This window comes from Syngnathus floridae, chromosome 2, assembly GCF_059516105.1.
Source record: "Syngnathus floridae isolate MCC-2025c chromosome 2, RoL_Sflo_1.0, whole genome shotgun sequence".
NCBI lineage: Eukaryota > Metazoa > Chordata > Actinopteri > Syngnathiformes > Syngnathidae > Syngnathus > Syngnathus floridae.
The window spans coordinates 12,355,250-12,374,336 of record NC_142414.1 but is presented as its reverse complement, the minus strand read 5'-3'; the positions used below and the strand labels follow the sequence as shown (position 1 = coordinate 12,374,336).

The 19,087-nt window shown below is 39.2% G+C and overlaps 1 protein-coding gene and 1 long non-coding RNA gene across 4 annotated transcripts in view; one reads left to right on the top strand and one right to left on the bottom strand.

Moving 5' to 3' along the window:
• LOC148401796 (uncharacterized) overlaps positions 1-15,891 on the top strand; it is a 39,371-nt gene extending 23,480 nt beyond the window's left edge. Inside the window, exons 2-3 of the long non-coding RNA XR_015854664.1 lie at positions 11,938-12,099; positions 14,655-15,891. This is a non-coding gene — a long non-coding RNA (uncharacterized LOC148401796). The remainder of the gene's footprint in view (positions 1-11,937; positions 12,100-14,654) is intronic.
• The window catches only part of pcbp4 (poly(rC) binding protein 4), a 41,169-nt gene extending 22,795 nt beyond the window's left edge, over positions 1-18,374 (bottom strand). The window contains exons 1-4 of one of the 3 annotated variants that reach the window (XM_088363713.1): positions 18,183-18,374; positions 15,387-15,600; positions 2,032-2,221; positions 705-728 (exon numbers count right to left, since the gene is read on the bottom strand). In XM_088363713.1, coding sequence (XP_088219839.1) covers positions 705-728; positions 2,032-2,139 — 132 coding nt within the window. In that variant the 5' untranslated portion in view covers positions 2,140-2,221; positions 15,387-15,600; positions 18,183-18,374. The remainder of the gene's footprint in view (positions 1-704; positions 729-2,031; positions 2,222-15,386; positions 15,601-18,182) is intronic. The other 2 variants (XM_088363702.1, XM_088363719.1) reach the window with 2 other exon arrangements.
• Positions 18,375-19,087: the final 713 nt, after the last annotated feature.

Sequence of the window (19,087 nt, the reverse complement as noted above, 5' to 3'; positions counted from 1 at the left end):
AAATCATTTTTTCATTTCACCCTTGTATACAAATTAAGGACAATATTTCAAATTGAATGACACTTTAGTTTTGCTTGTAACATGACAGAAAATGGGCAAAAATGTTGATTGTTGTCTTAAGTCACATCATTCGTATCTCAATGCAACACTGAACACGTTTTTAAGCGAACTTGTAGCATATTGCAGCATTTGTCATTCCTTCGGGCACCCTTAATATTGGTGCAAATCTATTTTTTGTCCCTCCACCTTCTATTGATGCAGGTGTTTTATTACAAGGCAGCTGTGCCCCAGCAAACTGACACCACGAGTGCCCACCAGGGGCCAACGGGAAAGCATCTGTGGAGTTTAGTTTCAATCGTAGTCTTGCAGTCAATACACTAATGTTTTTTTTCTCTCTCTCTGTGTTTTGATTGATTGCTGTGTTGCATTAGGGGTAATGGGGATGGTTTGAGGCAATTACATTTAGGCTGAGGGGATTCCAACCATCAAGCTTTCTGCTGACTTCCAATAAAAGTAGGCAAGAAGGGAATGCGGTACGCTGCTAGAAAGGTTTGTGAATCATAAAATGTATCAATGCGGGATATGACTGAGATTAATAGCCGCATATCAAAACGCAAATTGCCCAAAACTGAAATGAATGCTACGAAATTAAACTCATGCTTTTTTTTTTTTTTTTTTTAAAAAAAGACAAAACGGAAGCTCACCTTTCCTATGATGCTGCCAACCTCCTGTAATACAAACATAAATATAAATTCAGCACATCAAGCAAAGCAAAAACATCCCTGCTGTATGTGGCAGTTGCGTGCATTGTCATTGACACTACCAAGTAAAAGTTTGTGGTCACCCAGACAATTTAGTGTGTTCCATGAAAACACACAAGGCTTTTCTAATCATCTATTAGCCTTCTAACACAATTATCAAACAGAATGAACACTGGAGGGGTGGTTGCTGGAAATGGGCCTTTATATGTAGATATTGCATTAAAAAGTCATTGTTTAAAAATACCAATTTTATTTTAAAAATGAGGGCATTTCCAAATGACCCCAAAATTTTGAATGGCAGTGTACGTACATTCAGTACATATCAGTAAATCAGATGCAATGTCACGTGTACTTTACTTGTTAACGGTTTCCGTACTTGTCACATTGGCTGTACTCGGGCACAAGGCACGTTTCAAACAGCCGAGTGGGTGTGGCATCTATTTTTCATTGGTCTATGAATCAGTTATGACTGAAGCAGATGAACTCTGCCTAGCAACTCAAGCACCATGCAAAATGGATATAATCCAACAAGCATGTTGTTGTGCACTACTGGATATGCCCTGCAGCTGCAATTCTATCCCATTTGGGAGCAAAATAATTAAAGTTAATGAATACAAACAAAAATTGAAACATAATTTTGTAAACAGAGTTCAGTAAAAATGAGTTTTTGTTGTTGTTGTTTTTTTAGTAACTGAAACTATTGTATATCTTTTAAGTTTAAAAAAACTTATAGTGAACATGTTCTTTTCGCCTTTGTCAAATAATTTTATACATGAGGTATTAGAGTTGATTCGAAATGTATTTATTTCAGTATTACTATACGTCTGTAAGGAAGAAGGACGGTTGAATAGTCATTTGCGAATTAATAGTTTACTTTAGTGCGTAGCACTGTGACAATTTTTTCATCTTGCATTTGACAAACTGTATATACACCATAAATCCCCTAAAATTAATAACTAATCTAAAACAGAGCATTTTTGAAAAGATATAAACTAATAAAAACGAGCACACCTGCTCTAGTAGAAAATTGAGACTCACGGAAATTGAAAAAGAAAATGAAACTATAATGAGAAATCCCAAAATATCATAACTCCGCTTTTGATGTTTTGTAACGACTGTGAAATGATTTTGAGCATCTTTGGGTGCTCTGTGGCCTGATTTCCCTCATAAAGACTCAAGACAGTACAACAATTTAGTTACACATCATTTCTTGCACCGGTGTGAATAATTCATGAGGCAGATGCAAATTGTGCAGCGAAGGCCTTTTTACCTTTCCATGCATGAGCAGTCGTAATGTGAGGGTCACTCCCAAGCCCCCGTCTCCAAAGTCCTGCTCACAGTTCATAGTGATGTGGGAGTGGCACGCAGGGAGACGCATGAACAAGGCTCATCCGCTGGTCACGCACTCAAACCAAGGCCGGCGTTGGTTCGCTGGCTCTCCGAGGTCCTTCGGTGCTGCTCTGAAAGAGAAGGAAAATTCATTCAACATTCGTCCAATCAGAATGCTGGCAAGCACGCAAAAAATATTCGCATGTATCCACTTCATTTGAAAAGATAGAAAATCTATTTTTCATGTATCAATGAATTAATTCATTATTTTGACATTTGTTTAAAAAGAGAATCGAATTCGACAGGTAGTGATGATTTAAATTTTAGACCAAAATAGACAACTGAGAGATAGTACAGTGATTTTGAGACAGTCCAATGTCTTCTGAAAAGTACGGTTTCATATATATATGGAAAAAAATAGCTTTTCAATACAATATAAAATGGTGGTGTATCAAAAACAGTTCTGGCGAAGTGTAACGTTAAACATATACCCTTAGCTCCATCGTAACCATGTAAGTTGCACAATATAGCTGCATTGCTCACACACACACAGACACACGCACACCGGCACACGCACACCGGCATCGTGGGTCTCAAAATCTGTCTTCCTTCCTATCCCCGTTCATTAGTTTGACCGATACAGATGGTGATCCGTAACAGAGTCATAATGAAGACTCTGGTGTGTACAGGATATTGAGCTGCAGGATTGGTAGTGTTCAGAATGTTGCGTGTGTTGTTTGAGGCTAAGAAACCACCAATGGACTATTTTAACACACATGCAATCAGCATTTGTCTTTTCATTGCAATCATACATATATGTACACAGGCTTGTTCTGGGAATAGCTCACCAGTGATGGGACATTGTGATTTCCTAGGAACATTGTAGGATTTGGACATGGAAACCCTAGAACAGAATTTTCGAAATAGTGTTCCATATTGTAGATTGTTTATTCACACATGATTTCCATATAGAATATTGTTGTTTAGATGAAATAGTGTATTCATCTCTTATTTGTCTTTATTTTTAAGACCTGAAATTCAAAAACATTCATTAATTTTTCAATAGGACTTTTGGCAAGGCCTTTTTAACATGGGAAACATTCACACATATAAACATAAGGTGACAAAATAAGTCCAACAAGAGAGAATAAAATTACACAAGTGCCTTAATCGTTATCCACTGAATTAGAAGAAAAAGATAATTGCACCACATAATTTAAGGGAATTTGAGCTAGTTCATTTTAGAGATGTGTGTCTGTTCGCTTTAATCACTACCCAGTAGTAACTCTTTAAAAAATGTGGCTAATATTTTTAAAGACGCCACTTGATATGAAGGCTGTCTACTGCTTTTTCCATAACTTTATTTAAGAGGATCAAGAGGACATTTTTATACAATTGACTTTTTACTATTTTCTTAATTTTAATTTTCCCTTTTATCTCGAACATTTTTTCAACACGTAAAATTTATCAGCTACATTAATTATGCATTTGAAGATTTTTTCATGAACCTGAAAAGTTGTTAAAGAGCACGTTTGTTAAAACTGTCTGGCCTCATCTTGTGCCTTGAATACGGTTCTTTGCTAAGGTCAACACGTCAGTGAAAACTGCCCCTTTAATAAAAAGCATACAAAATGTGCACAATACAGACTTGTTTGTAACAACTGTCGGTGACATTGTTTCTTTATTCTGTCAGTTCAGCCGTATTCTAACGGCCACTGGTAGCTCGCGGGAAGAAATTTAAAGAAGGTTTTGTCCTTTGGGAATATAGTATGTCTGTACTCCATTTCAAGGCAATCCATTCAATAGCACTAAAATGAGAAGCACTGGATTTTATTGGCGATTTAATGACACTCTGTAACAGTAAGCTGTCTTCTTGGACTAATCAAGGTCACTTGTTCGCCTAACGAAATGCTTCTCTGCTGACTTTGCTGGACATGCTCATCTGTGTGTGCTTTTCATAAATCTGCATTGCCGTCAGTAGAGGCAGTGAGCTATGTGAGGAGATCATGTTTAATAAATGGGTATTATTTTAGATGAGATCCAACTCCCGGGAGATGTGTTGTAGGCCGCTTTATTGCTTTTGCTTAGTGCACAAGGCCATTACTGCTTCGTTGGTTTATTTATGCACTAGAAGCTTGCGAAGACATGCTCAGATGCCCGCGCACATCCCTCTTAAGATGTCATAAAGCTCCTCTGCCTCTGTGTGTTTATTCCTTCACGGGACAGCGTGGCATCCTAATTTATCAGTAAGCAGTAAATGCAGCAAAGAGTCGTTTGGACGGATTAAATTGCAGCAAATCAATCGCGCTGTGCTTTTTCTTTTGAGGGAGATGCTCGGACTTGTCCATCCCCGTGTAATTTCAATTTATTTCAAACTAAGGTCAAGAGTTTGATGGGAATATTTGCCGGCTGTCAGCTACAAATAGGAAAGTCGGAGAGCATGAATTTAATTTTGGGTTATATGTGTTCAACACACGTGTTACCACCAAGCGTATTTTTTGCAATACGTGCTGAAACTTCATGATGCCGAGGCACCAAAAGGCGAATGCATAACTGACACTAAGACTAATGGTTGCAGGAATCAGAATGCACAATTCCGGGGGTTGATAACAAGGCATGTGCTTTGTGTCCGGGCGAGGGCGGCGAGCATCTGAACTCCTCATTTACAGAATCTCAAGCAGCAGAAGCAGCAGTGGCAGCAGCATTCCAGGATGAACAGAGCCTTTTTCTTCTCAATTAGAAAAGAGAATTAGCAAAACCGAGACTGTAGCGCGACTGTCACAAGTCACTACCAATGCGCCCTGACATATTCCAGACCTGAGGAGAAACCAAATGCAGCTTCCGGAAAATAACATCTCTTCATATCAGCAATGAAGATGACGCATAGCCTGTCGGCCTCCATTTGTTGTGCATGTCATGTGAGTTACTTTTAGGGCAGCATAACAGCAAAGATTTGAATTTGAATTATGAATAAGCGTCCTATGTTTAACAATAATTTTAGGACAGTGACTCAGAATATTTTCTCACCAAGTGGCACAGTCGCGGTCCAAATAGCCCAATTAAAAAAACAATAGTGTAGTAGGAATAAGTGTTAATAATAAACCCATAAAGAGATTTTGTGTCTAATAAATAATTTCTTAAAACATCAACATTGCTCTTTTGGGGGAAAAGACAAAACTGTGTACGTTTTTTGGACTGGTCTGAAGACTGAAAACACATATTTACATAAAAAAAGAACTAGCTACAGTGTGTGTTATGGATTTGATTTTAACACGTCTTTTATTCATACTAGCTTTCATCACTCGGCGCGTGTTACCTGAGGCATGTTGTTTGTTTGTTAGAATTAACATGAGAAATAACTCGGATTGCTAGTGATGCTAAAGCATTTATACTCCAAAAAGTGCAGAATTTGATTTCGCTTAAGGAGTAAACACAGACAATCGGCCACATCAAAGTTATCCCGGCTCAAAGCATCTAGAGCACGCATCTCTAAGACCGGAGGAAAGATGTTTCCCCCGCTCGCCGCCCCAACCATTACATTTTCTTTCCAAAACATCAACACCAGAGAAACTGACGAGATAAAAAGGAACTTTTACAACTGGCTTGTCTGGGGAGTCCACAGCCCACACCTGTTCCGAGATAAACACGTCCCTGGCGTCACAGAGGCGACCGAGCGGGCAGGCTTATACCACTTGTGCACTCCTGACACGTATTGTGAAAGACGCGCTTAGGGTTTCCCTCTGCATATAGAACATAAAGGAGCTTGGGTATACAGTGTTTGCTCGCTAAACAAACGGGGTGTCCCAAGGGTGTGGGCCCATAAAGAGCATTACGTGACAGGGTGTCAAGCTGAATACACGTGCAATGGCGACGGCACGAGGTGGGACACCGTTCGCACACATGCCCCGCATAAATCCCGAAACCTCGCACACACAAACAAAGTGCACACGTTCAGCTGTTGAGATGAAAGAAGCCAACAATTCACACACTACGACGCACACAGGAAGCGGCTAGTTGAAATACAAAAGGGGAGAACCTTTGATCCTTTAGAAAGTCGTGCTTGTCGGCTGTATTTTGTTTATAGCGGGCATGACCAGCTCTGGTCCTGGAGCGCCTCTGTCTTGCCTATTTTACATTCCTCCCTCGTCCACCACGCCTGATTCAAATGATCGACTCATCAGTAAGCTCTAAAGGAGCCCTGATTATTTGAATCAAGTGCGTTGGCCACGTGTGAACACAGCGGCCCTCGACGTCCGGAGCTGGACACCACTGGCCTAAATTTTGACATTATTTATCTCTCTTTTTTGTAATCAAAACACAAACCTTCAGAGATGTATTCCCTAGCAGCGTGGGTCAATATCATTTCAGATACCTCCGATTGTGTACGATGGCATAAATTCTTTTTTTATTGATTTCTTTTGATGTGGCTAGCTGCAACGCTTTTATTAGTCCACTGGTAAGCAAAAAACCGGTGGACCAAACTTAGCACATGTCTATTACCCAAATAGTCATGTAAAAATAGGACACGCAGTCACCATAGCAGACAGCAGGCTATGTTTATTCTCTCTGCGCTGACAATCTGTATTTTTGAGATATTTTCATGGTCAAGCTGTTGTTTCATTGAGACTTGCTGTATCTATCTCATCTAAAATCGGGTATCTGATTACTGTCTTTTTACTTCTGCTTTCAAGTGCTACATGTCCAATATGTACGAGTTAAAATTGCTGAACTACGTTGTAAAGTAATCGAATAAAAATGTAATTAAACTGAATGTAAGGAATTAAACAATTCAGTTGAATTTGCTGCTCCTTATGGTGCCTCTCTTTTGGCTGATAGTATAATTCACGCAGACTCAAATGAAGAATAGTTTCATATCTACGTAGCACGATAAGTATTCTTTCCCCTCGAGGATAAAAAATAAATGTCGTGGAGTATTATCTGTCTGCATGTGTTCTTCCAATATTTGTCTTTAAATATGAAAATTTGCATTGCTTGTTAGCATTAAGGTAAGGAGACTTTCTGAAGCTATGTGATTGTTTTAAATACACAAATGATCATTCTACAAACTGCTATTGGCTGTGAAGTAAGTTGATTTGAGTTCACTGCCACCATACCATATGCCGCCCATATCTCAAGTTTGTACTCTGGAGTTAAAGATAAAATAACAAATGTCTGACGCCAACACTGTACAACAGAGGTATTGTGTCGGTATCGGTATCGGAGCTCAAAAATATTCTCCGACACTTTATACGTGCTTTAAGGCACCTGCAAATTATGCTCTGCAAAAAGGGCGGTGAACTTCTCAAACACCGATCTGAGTTTTACAAGCCCCGTCGCTCACGCCCCTCCGCACGCAGTGTGTTTCTTTGACGGGTCAGAACAGCTGATAATTAAGTGTTGGTTTCCTGTTCGTTTTGTGCTGATAAAAGGTTTTGTTAATTGTTTTGAGGCCAAACTGCAATCCGTTTCACCTTTAAGGTGACATCTTGCAAATGAAGAAACTTTTTGGGTGTTGAGCTAATTTGCAGTTGTCGTGCAGATGTTACTTTGCTTGTACCATTTTTTTTTTTTTTATTTTATGTTATTTTTAACCCCCTTGTCATGTAATTACTTGCTGTTGAGTGCAGCGGGCATTTAATTTAGTTAACACATGCTATATGATAATGGTTGAAATAAATAGATAATTTACTTTGGTTTATTTATTTTGTTTGAAAGTTAGGACCTATTTTGTGTGTGTGACAAACACAAAATGAAAATGAAACGTACTTCCATCATGATGGTAAGATGTAAATCAGTGGTAATTTTTAATTTTTTTCCGTTTAAGGGGTTTTGATGTTAATACAAACATGCGAGGGAAATAACATAAAAAGGGCCACTTGAAAAAAAGTTGTGTAAATAGATTTTTTGGGTGCATTTGAGATGAACAAATTTTCTGCTGGTTTGACACACAGACTTCAGAATTATGCCTACGTTTTGCCATGATAAAGTTTTCTGAAAACTTTTGTGTTGCTGCAGTCTAAAACTATATTTGTGTACGTAAAATGACACAATGAGAGCATCTTCCCCTGAGACATCAACAGTGATGAAGACACAAACAACCACAAAAGGGGGACAAAAATGAGTATCCCATTAGTACTTTATGCTCATATTCACTGGCGGACAGTTATTCGCTGTTGTCTTGCTCAAATTTAAATGAGATCCTCCGGGTGCAAACACGCACACACACCCCTCAACACACAAAGATACACACACGTAAACAAACTTGACTGGCATTTGCAAGTCCCACATGCCGCTCATGGCAGACTTGTCTGAAATGCTGACAGGTCCGACTTCATACAGACGCTACTTGATTAAATGAGCAAGATCTTCTTTTGATGAACATTCTTGGAAATGCTGGAATCACGTGGCGGCTACAAAGTGAGCTTCGATTCATCCACAAGGTTGAAGATGAGCGTGCAGCATTTTTATGAGATGTATCTCAAAACTCTTATTTTATACCTGCCTGGTATTAAATGGCCTGCAGGATATGTCTCTCGTTGAAATTTAATATACTTATAGAAAAAACATGAACATATATATTTGGCTTTAGATTGAACTTCAGTATATTCATTAATTTTATTTGGAACTTGCAATTCAAAACAGAAAAGGAATATCAATGTATAGCCGTTATATGCTAAATCTCCCAAGATTCATACATGCATACTATATACGTGACTGAACTCAATTTGAACATGCAATACAAAACAGAAAAGAAATGAAAAATCTGCAATATGAATATCCCATTCTGAATCACAATCATGTACCGTGGGTCGGAAAAGCGATGTGAAGAACTTCTCTCCTATCTACTGCTTCTCTATTACTTAAGATGGGTTCTCCATCAACAAGTGCGATCCTAAATACATAGTCTACACACACATATTGAATGCTAACTTTTTGTGATTTGAAAAATGAGACCAAAATAAATAATTTCCTTTTTTTCTTACGTATGTCACATACAATCGTTTTTTTTTTTTTTAAAGTGTGGAAATAAAACTAAACCACTGATATAGTGACGTTGCAAAAGTGTGCACACCCTCTTGTAACTGGGGATTTTTTCTGTGTTCAGATTTAACCAATCGCATTTGAAGTGCCTTTCATTTCTAAACAAAGTTCAGAAATTCTATTAAGCTTTGGCTGGCTTCTTTTTTCTTTCTATCGAATCCTGAAGGTTTTCTGCTAACCCTTAGTGCTATTTGCAATTGTTCATAATTGTTCATTGCGTAAGGAGCCAGTTCCACTAAAGGAAAACATGATGTTGCCACCACAATGCTTTATTGTAGGTCTGGTGCAGAAACTGCAAAAACCTCCTCAACATATTTGGAAAACCATGTTACTGTACAATGAATCAATGTCAAGTTTATAGAGCACGATGGTGGAGAACATTTTAAAATAGTATATATTTGGTCTCATAGCCATATGCACACTATTAATTTGTAAAATGTTCACATATCTATCCTAATAATACATGTGCAATCATTATATGTCAAATCTTGCCAGTTTTCTAAAGGGATAAGTTCTATAATCTCTCCAACGCGCCGGGAGGCAAAGAGTGGAGCTGTGAAACGAGAGACGCTTGAAATGAAATGAGCAGTGCTTCATCTCTCAGCGTGTCTGTCTTAGCTGTGTCACATGTAATGGGAGGGGTCAGTCCTTGGCGAGCAGGGCCCCGTCCTCCCGATCAGACCTTGGCTTCATTTAGAGTTGAAGCATAACCATGTCACAGCCAACGGCTTGTCAGCCACAAGGCCCTCCGGAGACCCTGTGACTGCTTGCTGCTCCCTGCGCCTGATGCCTTTTGAAACACACTCTGTGTAATATTACCTGCAGCAACAGCAGGGGATCTTGATATATAAAATCTTGTCGCTGATTTGATCTTATTCAACTAAATGAGCTCCTTATGTTTGAATGAATGAAAAGGCCAATTTGTACAAGCGAGGTTATTATAATGAACAAACACAAACACACTAGCTAAATCTAAAATTGAGACAGTTTCATTGACAAAATGAAATAAAAACAAGAGGAAAGAGTATGGCAAAAATGTCCTTTGTTGTCACTTTCAGGGTTTATTTTCAATGTACGGTATTTATTTTGGTATTACTGTATGTCCGTACAAAAGAAGGAAGGTCAAACAGTTCTTTGAGAATTGCAGCTTAATTAATTACGCAACAATTGGTGACCTTTATTTTATCTTCCACTTGACAAATCACCAAATATTTAAAAAGACTAAAATAATAAAAACTCAACTAATGTATTGTACTTTAATTAACTTCAAGAAAACTACATTCAGCAAATCTATTTGATTAAAAAAAAAAAAAAAAACATTTAGAACATAGTATGACTGTGCACCGTTTGAGTTTTTAATTCAGTGATTCATTTGTGTACCACTAGAGGGAACCCACGTACCAATAGTGGTACTCGTATCCCACATTGACCATCTATTTAAAACAATGTTCTTTCAGATGGTGTGAATTTATGCATCTGATCACATCCCCTATAGTAAAACTGTGCTGGATCTTATAAATATAGAGCACTGTCAAGTTAGATAAGCTCCTCAATTTCGCCTTCATGCCCTCAACTCTCTTATCTAGACAAGAAAAGATTTCTCACCGTTGTTGCGACTGTCGTTCCTTTTTTTAGCAGCGTGTTGACAGCCCAGAAGCTACAGAATCTGCAAATGACTGAATTTGCAAAGACTGCTTTATCTCCACGTTGGGCGGATCAATACTTCCTTCCTGTCATTACACCTCGTAGTCGCGTCAGGCTGTCTTCGACGCGGCCCGACCTCTACTTGGGCTCAATCTGCATATTTAGGAGTGAGTGGATCCAATATGGCTAATGAACAGCACGATAATGGACACGCTAAATGGCAGTCAATCCTGAGCCATCGGTTTCTGCCCCTGTCAGGCTGCAGCAATATTTTGATGTGAATATCCTTGAGTGGCCACTCTGCATGAATCCCTCATTCATCAAGAGTTCATGCAGTCACTTTCAAATGTCTTCTCATTAGTTAAATCTGTTTCTTCCTTCGCCTGTCCTGGTGAAATGACACAAATGTGCAGATAACAAACCTTATGGGTTATTCTGGGATGTCATTCGTTATCTCTTGAGTATTTCCAGACCCACAGTCGGTGGCATGCTCTGAGCCTTAGACCTGGTACACACATAAAGACAGATTGTTTTTGTCCCTTTCCAACCAAGGACATCAAATGCCCGACTCCAGTGATTGTCCTCAGAGGTTATCCTTCTGTCTGAGGTGTGTCAAGACTGTAAATATCCCGATTAAAGATGTTCAATATTTACAACCAAAAATCTTCACGTGTGGGGAAAACCAACTGCAGTGGATTCAATTGACTCCGTGAACTGTGCATGTAGCCAATATATATATTTATCGATGGATAGATAGATAGATAGATAGATAGATAGATAGATAGATAGATAGATAGATAGATAGATAGATAGATAGATAGATAGATAGATAGATAGATAGATAGATAGATAGATAGATAGATAGATAGATAGATAGATAGATAGATAGATAGATAGATAGATAGATAGAGCCTTTGCTGGTCATTTGGCTTTTCTTTGACTAAATACAGCATGATCCTTCTTATTTGAAGGCTTCTCTTATACTGTATATCCTTCTGAATGGTTGTAGTAATTTGGCAAGAGTAGAATACACTTTATCAGGATATTGACTTAGGGGCTTTTAGCCCATGGCTTTCACTAGATGAAGGTCACACCGTATCTGCAAAATGACTTTCCTCGCTATAGCTCGCTTTCATCCCTGCTTCCCTCCCATCCTCCACAGCAGAACATGAGTCAGAGAATCTGACACCTCGCAGGGCACAGGAGGAGAGAGGAGATGGGAGGAGGTCGCGAAGGGAGAAGGGAAGCAAATTGAGAACGATAGACGGGCAATCGGGACGGCTGCAAGCAGGGAGCGAGGAGTGGATCAATATGTCACTGAGAGGTAACCTGAGACATTGCTGCTTCTTCCTGCAGCGCTGTATAAAAATGGCAATTAAATGAATCCACGCTCAAATGGTGCTCCCAGTCATTGCTCTGACTGCACCATAAATCATAGGTGAAGACATTCTTTCTACAAAGGCGCTTAATTATCATGTTTACAGCATCGCAGGTTGTCGGCGTATCATCTGGACTTGAGCAGTAGCGTGCACTTTGGTATTGCATAAGCTCCAAAACAAACTGAGCACAAACCCAAAAATAGTGTGGTCCCCGCTAAATATTTCAAGCACTCAGCAGCTGAAGGGGGTGATAAAAAGCTTCTATCGTCATTGGCCCCTTACACAAAGAGCCACTGATGCAGATGGCCGCTAGAATAGAGGCTTTGTAATGAAGGCAAACGGGAAATACTGTCATAAAGGTCATCTTTTGGCTTGACGCTTTATTTTATCCACTTTCTGTATACTACCGACTCCATAAAAGTAACTCCTCGAGGGGAGGAAATCAAATCGTGAATCTCGTGAGGCAAAAAAAAAAAAAGAGACAAGGAGTGTCATGCGGGCTGCTGGGTCAAAACAGTAGCTCTTAAAACAGCATCATCCTTTGATGGTGAGGTTGGCTCGCAGCGCTGTCAGCCACCGGGTCAGGCTTAAGAACAGCAGCGAGGGGTCACGATGCCTTTCAAATAAAGACTCCCTTCATTGCTAAACAACTCGCACCGTCACAAAATGATCCGCACTGTTCGCCAGCGCTGCCAGATGACAAACCAGCGTTCATGTGACCAAATTCCGTGCACGCCCTTCTTGTACAACAAAGCCCATTTCATGCTGTGACATAGAGATAAGGAGCGCAGGAGAAAGATCAGTTTCAAGCGGACCTGGAGCATCTAGAGTCAAACGTTATTAGATAGCAACAAGCACAGGTTAATTGCTGCAAGGCAGGTTAATTGCTACATGCGATTTATCACAGCGATATTAGAGGAAATTAATTTGTACGGTTACAAAGCTCCAAAGATTTTCATTAAACCCTCCCAATCACATTTCATAGACAAACGCTTTTCAGCACTATTTTGAGGGTACGTACGTCCAAATCAGGTCAACTGATCAATGTAGGAATGACAACAGTTGATAGATTGGCCACCGGATTTTTAAGGGACCAAAATAAATGGGACTAACAAAAAAATTATAAATCAAACTTTCACTTTTGAATGCTTAGTTGGAGATAAAGGTGTCAGGAATAATAGATGAATTCACAATTAGTGTGATCATTAAATTAATCCACAACCATTTTAATGTGATTTCAGCCTTTCAACAGTAATTATAATTTGATTGAATTCCATAGTGCTTCAGTAGAATGGATCTTTTTTTTTTTGTCTTTTAACAAAATAAGACCTTTGAAAACATCTGCTTTTATTTGGAAAACAATGAGCAAACGTGTCACTGAATCGATTTCAAAGCAGTTGGTGACCACATCAATCCCTTTCGTGTCATATGCCTTAATTATTATTTAGTTGTTTTTTTTTTTTTTTTGAGCACCAAACAATACCAAAACATCAGTTGCTTAATAAATAGGAGTTGGGAAGATGGTTTTGTAATACACTCTTATATGAAATGAAATTGTATCCAATTATTCGATTTATCGATGTGAAGATCAATAGAGCAAACGATTCTAAATATATTCGATAGTGAGGGCCTGAGTTGCAAATCATTCACAGTCATTCAAAGCCTAAAAGTCTGCAACGTATCAATGACAATAGCAGATGCTGAAATTCATCTCTCATGATGCTTAGCCAAGGCCTCTATTGAATTTGTCTTCCATTTCCGCTCGTTTGTTGCTTGTGGGGCGTTTTCCCTTCTTTTTTTTCAGCAAGTGAAATGCATGCTCAATTGGAGTCAGGTCCGGTGATTAACTTGGCCAATGCAAAACACGCCACTTTTTGCCATCAAAAACTCTTTAGTTGCTTTTACAGTATGCTTCAGGTCATTTTGCATTTGGGCTGTGAAGCACCATCCAATAATTTCTGATTTCTGATCAGATTGGCCAAATGGCTTCAAATAATTATCCTGCTGTGTTTGTCGCAACATTCCTAACCAGAAGACAACCAGTTTCATTGGCAACAGTACATGCCCACCTTCCCTTGGAACAGCTCAGCAGCCAATATTACTTTTGCTCCTTTAAAAAGTGGGAGGCACAAGTAAATACTTCCAACAATGTCCACCTGATTTGGATGTAAATAGCCTCAAATGAAAAGCTGAAATGAAATGAAAATGACATCATCTTTGTATCTTTTCAAATCCATTGTGGTGATGTTAAGAGTCCAAACAATTGGGATCGTACCCATGCTCTATTATTTATGGATGTGACCATATGGCTCAAGCAATTTAGCAATCAGTTGATATTGATTAAATCTAAGACGCCAATTGTATGACTGAAGCTACAGTCTATGTATTTAGGACTAAATAATGTTTGCCTGCACACTCATCAGTGAAGTGCAATCTCTCTCTCTCTCTCTCTCTCTCTCTCTCTCTCTCTCTCTCTTTCTCTCTCTCTTTCTCTCTGCAGAATTCCTTAATGGAAAAGCGCTGCAGTACCAGAAAAATATGATGAAATTAAACAGCTTGAAGGCTCTTTTTGGCAGAACTTGAAATCACTTCCATCTTCCCCCACACAGTGCTCGTATTTCAAGTCTGTGATATGTCAAACGACAGCCTGTACCTCGAAAAACGTTTAAACCGGGTCACTCAAGGCACCACTGTATTTGATTTGAACCAACAATAATTTTCAGACTAAAGAAGTCAAATTGCACAGTTTCTCGCAGCACTCCTAATGATCTCTCACGGCACCCGGGGAAGAGATTAGAGAATCACCGTTTTTGGAAGATGAGGGGGATTATAGGCAGCTTCCAGCTGCTGGAGCGTCACGTGACAGATCTGGCTTGTGTTATTTATGAAGCCTGTCAGTCCCTGCCCTCACTCTGCGGCACAGATGCAGGTGGGGTTTCATTATTGAAGATGCTCTTCCACTTCTTATTAGATCTCCCTCTCTCAGAGTGCATTACGGAATTACATTTGGACGGAGAGTGGGCATTGCACCGGGGTCTGTCTTTGTAGCCCTGGAATGGATCCTAATGACGTGTGCGCACCATAAGCCAACAGACTTTAAAAAAAAAAAATGTTTTCAGGCAAACATATGTGTGTATTTAAAATCAAACATATATTTACCAAGTGTGGATGTGAAGATGTGTGTTAAAAAAAATCATACTCAACCCAAATGTTAAAGCCATAAAATGCTTACAGTGCCAGACTAAGTGATGCACAATTCTTCAGTTGTGTCCTACTTCTTTCCACTTTTGTTTGAGTGCACTTGCTGCAGGCTGGTGGGGCATGTGCAAGATTCATGAAGCATCTCCAGGCTGTGAGGACGATGATTCTCTGCATTAATCAAATGGTGCACTCCCAGCTGTTTATTGATTCTGTATTACAGACTCAAGAGCAGTGCTGCGCTTAATCTAAAAAAAACACAAAGTATCAACTTAGTATGCAACGTCAGATTTTAGCGAGTGAAAATAATAGTGTACAGTATATTTTGGCTGTTCCTGTTGACTTTGGGCAGGCGCAGGGTTACACCCTAAATTGATCGCCAGCCAATCACAGGGCAAAAATTGAAAAATAACCATTCGCACTCACAGTTCTGGCCAATTTAGAGTCTTTAACTAATCTATCATGCATGTTTTTTAAACTGGACCACCAGGAGAAAACCTACCCATGCACAAGGAGAACATGCAAACTCTACAGGAAGGCCTGAGCCTGGATTTGAACGGTTAAACCAAAGTGCTAACTATATGGCAACAGTATATGAATTTTGGTCAGGCCAGCCTCTTGATGAAAAGTCAAAGTCAAGCCATCTACCACAACAATTGTTCAAACAATGAATAACAGCAACATGCTGCCGATGTGCTGCGAAGCCCATCTTCAAAATTGGAGCGTAACAATGCAGTGAGCCTCATGGATTATTTGGTCCTAAAAATGGCTACTCGCATAAGTGCATAGACATGCTGTTTTAAATGTTGTTGTTTTTTGGGGGACTAAATGCTATGTAGCAAAGCACTAGAAAAACAAAACAATATAATATTTAAAATATAAGCAAGGTTTAACATTTTGGGAATAGTCTCCCTTTAAAAAAATGCTACAATATACATGTAGACCAGGGGTCACCGGCCTTTTTGGAACTGAGAACTTCTTGGGTATCGGTTAATGCAGAATGCTGCCAATTAGATAAACAAGATAAATAACACATTATAGTAATTGCTATTTTTCAATAAAAGTAACTAATATTTCTAATTCTGTCCACCAGAGGGCACATTGATAGCTACTTAAATGAAATTGACTGCTACTCAGCACTTGACACATGATATTGATGCATTTGTGAAGGCTCAGAGATGCCAAGTCTCAAGCTTACTTCATACAAAATGCTGAGCCACATTTGTCCTGTGAAGAATGCAATTCTGTGAAAATCTCTTGACGAAATATTTTAAGAGACTGAAAATTGCAAAATGTCTGTCGACAACTTCAGTTCACAAGAGGTTGCTCGGATGGAACCCCTCTATTTTTCAATAACTCGTATGTATTTTTATGAATACATTTCCAAGGAAGGGGACAATTGCAGCCTCTTTCTTAATAGTTCCCTCTTTAGTTTGTATGGCACTGTTAATTAGTTGAGAATGTTAAGATTTGCAGATGGATGTGTCAATTTGTGAAATCATTTCTAGCTCCTGGCAAGTTCATTTATAAATAGCAATTGCATACACAAGGTTGAAATTTTAAATTGCTCATGATTTGCAACAAGACAATCAATAATGTGAATATTTTCTTGATGTGTGTATTATTACCAAAACAATTTTTTTCAATTGTCGTTTATTATAGCTTATACTATAAAGTCACACATATAATGGTTATCGCTGTTACCATGTAATATTTTTAGAATCGATTTATTCTATTGATTAGTACATCGTTTGAACATTTTATGTTGCATAAAGTGTATTGTAGTAATAATAATAATAATAGTAATAATAATAATAATAATAGTAATAATGCATTGGATTTATTTCTGATCTGTCTCTTTTCATGAATTATTGGAAATTAATGAATTACTGTTGAGAAGCTGACAATACAGGGTTTGGACAATTCTGATGTAAAAAAAGGCTCTAAAAAAGTACTTGATTATTAAAATAGTTGATTAATTTGATAATCAATTACCTGTCAGTTAATCAATTAATTTTAACAGCATTTTAATGATTGGCGACTTGAGAACAAATTAGGGTGAATGTGGCCTGAGAACTGAGTTTACACCCTTACTTTAAACAATCAAAAGCAAAATTCTCACTTTACTTACACTAAATTATACCCGTCAGAGAATTTTTCACTTGACATCATATACACAAGAGGAAATGGAAGCCAAAAATATTTAAAAGCACTTAATACAACACCATGCAGCCCTCTTTAAAACTACAACTACAGGATTGTCATCTAAAGTGACTTTTGGTATGCTTTAGTGTTTTTCTTCTGATCAAGGCAGCTTTCCCAACCAGATGCAGCACTAATGCAATTGGGCATCTTGGTGAATAATGGTGCTGTCACACAAGTCGCTGCCTCAGCACCAGGCGGGCGGGCGGGCGCCCACACGAGCAGACTTGAGCAGAAAGATCTTTGTGTTTGGAACCGGTAGCCCCCCCCCCGCTTTCATTATCATCAAATTGTCCTCGCACAACACACCGATTGTGTCCGGCCTGTGTGTGTCCGTCACTCACTCACTCACTCACTCACTCACTCACTCACTCACTCACTCACTCACTCACTCACTCACTCACTCACTCACTCACTCACTCACTCACTCACTCACTCACTCACTCACTCACGAGAAGACTATTTTGCGCGGTGCATGTGTGCTCTGAGACTTCACGTCTGCATGAATTCAGCAAGCATGCATAATAATGCGCGTTGGAATACTCCAGTTGAAAATCCCCGATTGCCGCGTGAAATGCATCGCAAGGTGTCAAGTTGTACAACACAAAACGCGTCATCTCCGTTGTACCTGTTCGGATGCAATCGGCCGAGGGCTCCAGTTAAAGAATCGCCATTGGTTGGAATTCCTCGGTGTTTGTATCCACATTAGATTCCACGACCGCGGAGCTGTACGACTGTGTGGACGAGGAGTGCACAGAAGGAGCAGCGAGGACGCGACCAGTCCGTTCACAGTGATGGAGAGAGACTGAGGCAGGCGGTCCGCGGGTGAGGGGGGGCTGGGGGGCGCACCATGCCCTTCCCACCCACCCCCACCACGCTGGCTTGCACACTGCTCCTCCTATCCTCACAGGACCTCTGCTGGAGCACCAGCTATCTTGATAATATTGCAACCATTATAAACATTTTTTTCCGGGGTCCATATTCCTATTAACTTTCAAGATCGGTTGGTGTTGTGACACATTGATTGATTGCTCAGAGGCTATAGGACAGCTTACATTAAATAAACTTGCATATTTATAAAATAATAATAATGATAATAATAATAATCACAAATATATATTTCATGGATGGATGGATTCTTTATACAGTACAAAGAAATATGGACCACGAGCACCTTTGAAGTTTTGACAATTCGGAAACAGGTGAACTTGTGCCATCTGTTGGATTTTTTTAGCATCGCAACTGCTGTGCTACATTGCAAAAACATTCCCAACAGAATATTGTAATGGGTTTTTTTAATGAGAAAAACAGCAATCTACTGTATATTATAGTGTGATGTGCTATTGTTGCAGTTACATTTTTAAAGAGGAACTAAAGGCAAAACGTTTCATTGAATATATTCTGAGTGCCCACTGCCCCCACTAGTCTAAATAGGATATTGCGAATAATGGAATAAAATTAATCCATCTGTTTTCAATCATCTCAGGGCACAGCCATTTTATTCAACATTGCCCTCTGTCCTGTCTAGAATAA